At 40.0% G+C, this 10,334-nt stretch overlaps 1 protein-coding gene across 2 annotated transcripts; it reads right to left on the reverse strand.

Moving 5' to 3' along the window:
• Positions 1 to 354: 354 nt before the first annotated feature.
• Positions 355 to 8,959, reverse strand: LOC143521382 (potassium voltage-gated channel subfamily A member 10-like). 2 transcript variants are annotated; one of them, XM_077014178.1, is made up of 2 exons: positions 8,727 to 8,959; positions 355 to 5,405 (listed from the first exon to the last, which is right to left on the reverse strand). In XM_077014178.1, the coding sequence occupies exon 2, from the start codon at positions 5,218 to 5,220 to the stop codon at positions 3,547 to 3,549; it is 1,674 nt and encodes a 557-aa protein (XP_076870293.1). In that variant the 5' UTR covers positions 5,221 to 5,405; positions 8,727 to 8,959; the 3' UTR covers positions 355 to 3,546. The 2 variants fall into 2 exon arrangements, with proteins under 2 accessions (XP_076870293.1, XP_076870294.1); XM_077014179.1 differs by lacking the exon at positions 8,727 to 8,959 and adding an exon at positions 8,358 to 8,465.
• Positions 8,960 to 10,334: the final 1,375 nt, after the last annotated feature.

A 10,334-nucleotide genomic window follows, 5' to 3' on the forward strand; every position in this document is an offset into this window, starting at 1 on the left:
TATTCAGTAAGCCCCTCTTCTGAACACTGTTGTTCTAAAGATTTCCAATGGATTCTCTAATAAATTCTGCAAGCAAAAAAGCTTTCTGGATTGTCTTGGTGTGCTATGAAATGGTGCAGTCATGCTATTCATTTAAAAAAATTATCCAAATGATGGTTCAAAGCTTGCTCTGAGCACCATTATGACATTCAGACAATGTGGGGGTTACACACACACACACACACACACACACACACACACACACACACACACACACACACACACACACACACACACACACACACACACACACACAGAAAGTGAACACTGAAAAGAAAACTGCAAACACAGATATGAGACATTTTCTTCATTTCATTGGTGATGTTGCTTTGTATGTAGACAGATTATATGTGCATATGTACGTTAAGTCATGAGATTGTTCTCTTGTACTATTAAAGAACATCTCATTCAGAAATGTAGATGGTATTGAATTTCATCATTTTCCTCCATAATCCATAGTTATTTTTGTATCATTTTGTACATTTCTTATTGTATAAAAGAAAAAAGGTTGTAATGTACAGCATACTATTGATGGGAAGATACAAAAAGTATTAGCTACATGTTAGAAGAGATGTATGCATCTGGTCTAAAGCGCTTTGTTGCAGCAAGTCTGGGAAAATCAAGAATGTGTTACATTAACACAGATATCAAACAGATCTGAGCATTTGCATTATTATCTGCATATGCGATGTGTGGATTTGCTCAAAATCTACATTTTGAACACACCTCTAGGACAGAGTTGTAGAATTCTAAGCTGGTTTAGAATTTCAGAAATCATTAGCTTTGAGTTCTAGAACCCTTAATTAAGTGTTGATAGGCTGTACAGCGAATTGCAGTTTGATATGATGGAGCAATCACACTGTTTCAGATCAGATTTTCATATCCACTTTCGTCCAACACATTGCACTTGCAGTTAATTCAGATAGACAGTATTGTATTACAAGCAATACTGTATATATACATACACCATAAGAAAAACAGTGATGGTTTTTGTTTGATAGGCATCCTTCTAATCCTTGGCAATAGAGTCAGCATATGTTGCAATGACAACAACATGCCTCACAACATTCATTGCTGCTTACAACATTCATTGCTTAAACAGAAACAGCTAAATGGACAGTTTAACAACAAACACAAAACAGGAAGTCAAAAGGTGCACCTGGTACAAGTGTGATAATGGCGCTTTGTGAATCCTCCACTTACAAAAGTGCTAAATGTGCAGTGAGAAAGCAGCTATTTGCAGAGGTACATTTTTCATTGTTACGTCTGGCTCTCTGGCTCATAATATGTCCTGGTCACAATCATTCATGTCTGATCTCTTTGATAATAGCAATGAAATAAAACATTTAGTTTGTGCAAATGTGCTGATGATACATCCTTCTCATGTACAATATGCATGTTCATTCCCAAGCAAAGAATAAAGTGTCTAAACCGCTTGCATGATAGTTATTATATGTACTTTCTTTTTATAGGCACTAGCTACCAGGTTCATCCATTTTAGGTGAGTCTGGTTTTTAATCTCTAACTTCAGTCTTGATGCAAATGGCTAAAACATAAACTCTATAGCTATGCTTTTCTAGTCTGAGCTCAAAACATGGTTGACACCTGTGAAGAATCACCTGCATTGAATGCACCACCACCTACAGTCTTAAAAGAAAAAAGGAAAATTGAGATATCTGACATGTAGATGACCTTACAAATGTTACAACTGGGTAATTTACAACCCCATATTTTATTATATATCAAACTAATTTTGTATCAAACAAATAGTATGAAATTCTATTTGCTAGATATTGCTATTAAAATTTCAATGCTCTGAGCAAAAAGAACTTTCAAAAAGCTCTGAGTGCAATTCGTGCATTTCCATCATATTGCTTTGTGTGCACTGTGCAGGTTACAATGTTCATATGATCAAATTCAGATGTTCAGATTATCAATTTCAGATTACCATGTTCAGATATAAGTTTGTCAGACATTTATCTTAAACAGCAGCAGTGGAGGTTAGTCTTGTATTCTTTGTTATATCGTTATTTCACAACTTAAGAGGCTTACGGTTCCTTACAGTAGAAGCATTAGGGAAGCAAGCATGGGTGCATAGCCTTTTAGGGCAGGATACTTTAGTGATCATGCATACATGGTACAACTTGTTTTATGTGATTTTGGTGGCTTAATGTGTGAAACCCTAATAGTGATGTTATTGTTAAACTGAAATGATGTGAGGTATAGATGTTACCACCTTCTTCACCTAAAACTCTCCACTCTCCTAAAGAATGTATTTTACATATACATCTACTCATTGTAATTGAGAGGTAAATTTGTGAGCTTATTACTAATGAATATCAAAGCATGCAATTGTGCGCTATTGTACACAGACTTGGCTCTGTGTCACCTCCGTGAATATTACAAGACCTGTGAAGCCATTGGCTATTTGCAGCTAACTGCTGCCATAAATATAAAACCCTACATTTGCAGCATTAAATGTGTTTGAGTCTATAGTGCTTGTGTACACAGTATATACTGTATCGTAACTACTTGAACCAATATGTGGTCCATGGTCCAGTTCAGAAAGTAGACAGGAATCGCACAGATGCAGTAAAACTGGATGTTGTGTTCAATTAACACTAGGTGCTTGAAATCATCTGAACTTTTCACTGTAAATTTTAGAACTATGCAGGCTACAGGCCACTGTTCACATTTTAAGTGAATGTTGATATAAATAGCAACACCTGCATAAATGGAACATCCAGCAGATGCTACCATGACAGTTTGGGTCATCTAAAAATACCATCATAGCATGCTTCGGATATATTAAAACAAACAGGCCTGATTAATTATGATGTTAAATACCACGAGATTTAGGGACATGAAAGATGGTTCACAGCTTGGTGAATTATTTTTTTTTCCCCAGCAGCATTGTCAAAGAGGACGTCAGCATTGATCTCTACAGGAACGACCTGTTCAGTTAAGTGCAGTGGTGGCAAAGAGGCTCAGAGTGCAGAATCATGATTCCTTAACAATCATTTGAAAGGCTTCACAAAACAAGCACCTAATGTCTGCAAAATGAAATTGCTTGTCAGGACCTCAGTCAAATGCAGCCAGATTCCTTCATAAAGCCCCATAGATAACTACATTTCTGATAAGGATTTTTTTGGTTCTGTAGTGATAAGTCTCCAATGATGATAAGATGAACAGGAAATATTAAAGGGAAACTCCACTTAAACAGCTTTTTCAGTTTTCAACAAACCATTTACGTAACAGATTCACAAAAGAGGTTTAGAAGTGCAGCACAGTTATATCTTAGACGTTTCCAGCAGCCATTGGCCAGGTCTACTTCATTTTTGAGCTTTCTTGATATTATAATTACTGTCATTGTATGCATAGCATTAAATACTTAAATGGAAATCTACATTATGCATTCATCAGTCCAAAATTAAAATATTCTAAGTGCATTGTTGCATTGTCTTATTATTGCTAGTCATACAAGATTTAGCAGCACTAAATTTATTTTCAAGGAATGCCATTTTTTTCAGTAGGCCAATCCTTGTTGATCTTGTCCAGAGAATAGATGCTGTCATATTTCTCATTTTTCTGGTTTGCAGCAGCCTGTTCGGCTGCATCCATCACTTGCTTCTCTCCTTGCTCTGTTTCACGATGGTAGAAATAGTTGAAGTTGGAAACAATAACAGGAACAGGAAGAGCAATGGTCAGCACACCAGCGATGGCACAAAGGATGCCCACCATCTTACCCCCAACGGTGACTGGGCACATGTCACCATAGCCGACTGTAGTCATGGTGACCACAGCCCACCAGAACCCTTCTGGGATGCTCACAAACTGTGTTTCGGGTTCATCGACCTCTGCAAAATAAATGGCACTGGAGAAGAGGATGACTCCGATGAAGAGGAAGAAAACAAGCATGCCCAGCTCCCTCATACTGGCCTTCAGGGTCTGTCCCAGAATCTGGAGACCTTTGGAGTGGCGGGAGAGCTTGAAGATCCTGAAGACCCTGACCAGTCGAATAACTCTCAGTGTAGCCAAAGACATGTTCTGATTAGCCATTGAGTCCTCTCCATGATATGCCATCAAGTCTGTGATCAAAGTGATGAAGTAGGGCATGATGGAAACGAAATCAATCATGTTCATGATGTTGCTGAAAAACTCACTCTTGCTGGGACACACAACAAAGCGCACTCCTAGCTCGAAGCAGAACCAGATGATGCAGATTGTCTCTATTATAAAGAACGGGTCCGTGAACATACTTTTTATTCCTTTGGGAGAAGCGCTTGGGGAGAGGAGAGTGCCGTTAGCATCACGGGTTAAATTAAAAACTTCATGGGTGTAGGTGGTTTCATCACGAAACTGTGGCAGAGTCTCTAGGCAGAAGATGCAGATGGAAACGGTGATGACGACGACGGACACTAAGGCCACAGATCTGGCAGCACTAGAACTCTCTGGGTACTCAAACAGGAGCCAGAACTGATGGAAAATTTCACTTGTTGGCAGCTGAGGCTCTGGCTCTTTGATGAAGCCTTCATCCTCTCTAAACTGTTCCATGACCTCGTGACCCAGCCTGTAGAAGACAATATCATCTGCAAAAACTTCCAGTGGCACATTTGCTGGTCTGCGAATCTTACCCCCAGACTGATAGAAATATAGGATTCCATCAAAACTAGGACGGTTGCGGTCGAAGAAATATTCATTCTTCATTGGGTCAAAATAGCTAATCCGTCTCTTAGGGTCTCCAAGCAATGAGTCAGGAAATCTGTTCAGGGTTTTGTGTGTCGTCTCATACATCATCCCTGAGACATTGATGACTACTCTCTGGTCCCCATCATCAAATTTCAGCTTTTCCCCAGACATGTTCTCACAATAGTCTTTAGCCACTTTGCCTAAGAGACCCTCACTGGGACTACCTTCACTGCTCATATGTACCTTCCAATTAGAGATGAGACTGTTGCAGCTTGATGTACCTTTCTTTGGAACTGTTGTGGAAGAGGCAGTTGTGTTTCCAGTATGAGTCTGCCTCTGTGGCGAATGTCCCAGTGAATTTGTGCTGCGGGTTGTCTGATTTCGTTCTGGTGTCTCTGAAGTGGGAGAAGCCGGATATCCCGAATCACTTGGGTCTGCTAGGTTTATTCTGATCTCATCCAGGTTCTCAAAGTTGACCAGAGGCACTTCCATGGCCTTCCTCTGCTCCCTGGGTCACAGGTGGACTGCCTAACTCAGACTGAATGATGAGGGGTATCCACAAGTGAGAACAGCTTGTTCCCTGAACAATAAGGAGTACAGCAGGTTCAGAGAGGATCCAGGCTTGTCCTGACTTGCTCTGCCGCAGGGAGACGAATCCCAAGACACCGTCACCTGATCTGCCAACAAAGAGAACAGAACAGCTGTGTCACTACTCAGATGGTATAGGTGGACGTCCAAGTGGAGATCAGTTAGAGCATTTTGTAATGCTGTACACTGAGGGAAGAAACAGTAATTCACTGCATCTATTCACAAATATGCAGTAACATTTCTGTTATATGAAATGAATGATTATGAATGAATTTCTGGTTAGGGAGCATGAAAAATGTATTGCAACATTGTAAAGATGTTCTGTGGAGTGTATAAATAAAAGGGCCTACTGTGAGACTCAAGATGAATTTCTTACTGTATTGTATTGGCTAATTTACATTAATTGTACATAAAATTTTCTTTAAACTACTGGACTTGTTTTCTCCAACAGTTATGGATTAAAATTGATTATTCCCTAGCTCATATATTCCTTCCAGCTAAGGTTCTTCTGTTTGCTCTCTCCTTGAAAACATTGGAAGTCCTTGAACTTCCTTCAACACTCATAAATAATGCATTTTAAATTAGCAGCATGTGTATTCCTTTCCTCTGTGTCCAATGCTGAGCATGACTGCAAACTGAGCATTGCTTTTTATCATATTTCACCCACATACCCATATTACTGTACCCCCCCCACATACAGACACACAGACATACTCACACACAAAAAATTATACAGCCCTATATTCAGGTCTCCTCTAGGGCAACCTATAGAGACCCCATGCGATACACATTTCTGCTTTTTCAACTCTACCACACCTGATTCAGCTCCTGAGGTAGTTCTGCTCAGCACAGACATGCCCTGCTGGACTGTTCTCTTACACATTTCAGCATGGTTAGCATTTCCTTGTATGTGAAGAAAATAGTAACTGAGACTGCTCGTCAGCAGGGCCGGTCTTCTCCACTGTAATAGTCTGATGAGGGAGTTACCCTGACATTGTAGTGTCACGTGGCCATAGGCTTCTGAGGGATTATCAAGGTATAAGTATACCTTGGTCTATTTGATGCTAGCAAAAATGCAGCTTTACTCATTGTTGGTATACAATTTCACAGACTGCCCTGATATATTTTAAGCAAACACAAGTAGCTGCATTGTAACAGATAGAAAAGTGCTACAATGGCATAAATAAATACTGACTTATGTTTTTTTGTCTGTGTCTGCATCATGTTTAAAGTTGCAATAGTTCATAACATCAGAGTATTAGAAGTAATACAAAATGAGGACCTTTACAAATGGTGCCCACTCTCTGTAGTTGTTGATAATAAAAGCTATTTTGGATGTGAATGTTTGACATTGTCGTTATGTTTGCACATATTTACAAGTATGACTGCAGCTTTGTGTGTTAAGAGGTCCACTACAGATGCATGTGTATACATGAAAGCGTAGACTGTTGACTGTTCTGTTTTGCTGACAGTGACTGCTTGCAAGTTCTTGTACATTGTGCAAAAAATTCAGAAGTTTGCTGAGTGCAGACATGTTTCTTGGTCACTCATTTCCACTTGTATCTGTGGATAATTGTGCATTTCTGACACTAGCTAACTAGGGTTAGGGTTACCAACCAACCAACCAACCAACCAACCAACCAACCAACCAACAAACTAACTAGCTTATATGCTAGTTAGAAGCAATCTACTTAGTTTTATATTACTACAATGTATGGTGATTTTTAATGTATGTGTGGGGTGATCAGTGTATGTATGTCTTGATCTTCAATGTATGTATATGGTATAGTAGCATAAACCTGTTTTATTGTAATTTTGTATAGCAAAAGTAAATATAAATACCAATAACATGCTAATTAAACCCTCCATTGAAGGTCAAAGGTTAACAAACACCCCTTCATTTTTTGAGTGCATTTCAGAATTTTCAGAACTGACAAATGCGAGGGCCACATTCAGAGTCCATTCTTATAACCTTTTCAATACCTCATAATAGAATTACACTATAGGTACACAATACAGCAAGCTGCATCCAACTTCAAGGTTAACAGCTGAAACAACAGAAATCTGTAAATATGGAAGTGTCAGTTCTACACAGTACATGTACCAGATAACATCAGGTCTGGTTTTCATATTTGGTGCTTAGTAGATAGGGCATGTTTAACAGAGGTCAGAAAGGAAGGTGACAGCAGCATCTGTCTGAATACTGCAGTACCTTGTATAGGAAAATGCTGAAGACATTAAAACTACATGCATAGATGACATCTACAATCCCATGCAGAAGGTGTGTGTGTGTGTGTGTGTGAGAGCATGCATGTATGCATACCTCTGGAAGCACCAATCAGAATGTAGTGGGAAAGTTTCCAGGGATACTCCACCAGGATAAACCCATTGTTGTATATATGTTATATATATTATAATAGCATTACTATATAGTGAATACTTTGCAGGATGATATACAGCCTCTCAGAAATGCCATTCCATAGCTGAGGTTATTTGTATATCATTTTTATTGCATTTTATTATATAAAATGCTTATGTAAATTAAATATGTATGGAAAACTATTCCCTGTTGTTTCATATTCCCTTTGTGTGGATTGCATATCCAGTATCCATGGGTATTTTTGCATGGTTATTTTAGAGATTTTTAAATGATAAAAACTACAATCGAAACAAACAAGATTAAGTGATTGCAATACATTCTAGCACATGCAAGGTTTTGCTGACCCAGTGGAAGTTTCCAGTACATGTTCTTTCATTTCAAAATATACTAACGATTACTCAAAATAAGCTTCACATAAACCCAAGTAGCATCTTTACAAACTGTGTTAATATGTTAACACATTAACACTCACACATACACACACACACAAACCAATTCACCAAACACTTAATAATTCATCAACACTTAATAAATAGTGAACTATATCAAGCCAATAATTCCGCTAAACTTGCTCCCTAAAACTTTACCAACACTCTACTGATGTATACTAGCATACTCGCTCACATAGACAGTGTCCAGGTGGAGTCTGAAGCATACTTACCGGGGCGTCCCCTGGTCTTTGTTTGAGCTTGTAGCTCCAGGTGGCCTTGGGCTCTGCGTTTCTCTCTCTCTGTCCCTCTCCCTCTCTCCCTCTCTCTGTTCCTCTGCCTCTCTGTCTCTCTCTCTCTCCCCCTCTTCTTTTCTTCTGCTTAGTCTAACTTACAATCAGATCCCTGTAGCCTCAGGATCAGTTCAAGCTCTCCCACAGTAATCTTATGCCTACTGAGTAACTTGAGAACCACGGTGTCCATCAGTAAGACACCCACCTAACTACCCACACACACACACACACACACACACACACACACACACACACACACACACACACACACACACACACACACACACACACACACACACACTGTCTTACCTTTTGCATTGTACTTGTTTAGAAAGTTGGTGTGGGTCACTTTGCGTCCCCCTTGACCACTGCCTCTCCAAGGGCAGAGGGCTGTGGAGCAGCCAGAGAGAAGTCCTCAGTGCAGGAACCAGTTCTCCAAGATCTCCTGCTCCCCTCTGAGACTCGGCATGACGACGGAGGGGAAGAGAGGACTGCGAGACCTGAGCTCCTGCAGAGTAAGCAAACAGCATCACAGCTCGAGGGTGCACATGCACGCACGCGCGTGCACAGACACACACACACACACACACACACACACACACACACACACACACACACACACACACACACACACACACACACACACTCTCAAAACCCCAGTGTCTATTCCCAGCCCAGGGAAACTGACTCAGCACCAAACACACACACACACACACACACACACACACACACACACACACACACACACACACACCCACGATCACATCACACATCTGCAGCAGGACTCTGCTTAGACTGTGCACTGCTTTTGTCTTTGTTTGCTGCATTAAGAACCAAAATAGCCCTTTATCTCTGTAAGAAAAATATTCTTATTGTTAGTATGAAATCACTCTAGTATTGTAGAATGTAGAAGATCCTGTTTGTTTCAGTCATGTACTGCCAATGCCCTCCTCTATCTGATCACTCAGTACTCAGTGTTCTAGTGTTCTATCTGTAGAACTAACTGCCCTCTCTGACTTTGAATTGTACTTCATGTCATAAACAAAGATTTCCCTTGTATCAAAACAACTTATGTCAACTGGTAGCAGTTGGCTAATCTCCAGCTGCTTCCAAACAGCTCTATTCCTCATCAGCCCTATGATCTCACACTCTTTCTCTCTCTCTCTCTCTCTCTCACACACATACACACACACATTCGCGCACACACACACCCTACCCTGCTCCTCCCTCCCCACACCACTTCCCTCCTCCTCACACACCTCAACCCTACAAAATTCTTCCCTCTGCTGCTAATAAACTAGAACATCTCTGACTGCAGCTGACTCTGCTCTCTTGATTTGTGGTTGTGCTCTGAGCTCATTAAAGGAACAGACTGGACAAAAGAGGAGGACTGCTGCACTTCACCTGAACAACACACTAAAGAACATTCCAGTCACTGCTTCTGTCAGCCACCTTGCCAACGCCCATAAACCAGGACACTTACAGTAAAGAAAAACTAATTTACAGACATTGTCAAGATTCCCTAAAAATCTTCATACGTGTTCTAAATAAAGGGTTTTCATCAGGTGACACAAATGCTTCACTTGTGCACACTGAATCCCTTATGCGATTAAGAACACTGTAAGTCAAAGGATGATAAGAGTGTGTTAGACATAGCTGCATGGATCAAAAGGATATGTGTTATTGAAGCCTTCTAGCACATTTTGAGAGGGAATGTGAGGAAAAAAAACATACATTTTGAATGTGTGCCTGACCTCTATCAGGAGTTTTAGTCAGTGTGTAGATTTTGCATTGATTCCACAAGGATTCATCTGAACAAAATTATGTTTCTTCACAATAACATTACTGATCAAAAGCAGTTTTTCTCATTCATTACAAGGATAAACCATAACATCAATGTACACTTGTGCTCCAGAG

This window comes from Brachyhypopomus gauderio, chromosome 8 (genome assembly GCF_052324685.1).
Source record: "Brachyhypopomus gauderio isolate BG-103 chromosome 8, BGAUD_0.2, whole genome shotgun sequence".
Taxonomy (NCBI): domain Eukaryota; kingdom Metazoa; phylum Chordata; class Actinopteri; order Gymnotiformes; family Hypopomidae; genus Brachyhypopomus; species Brachyhypopomus gauderio.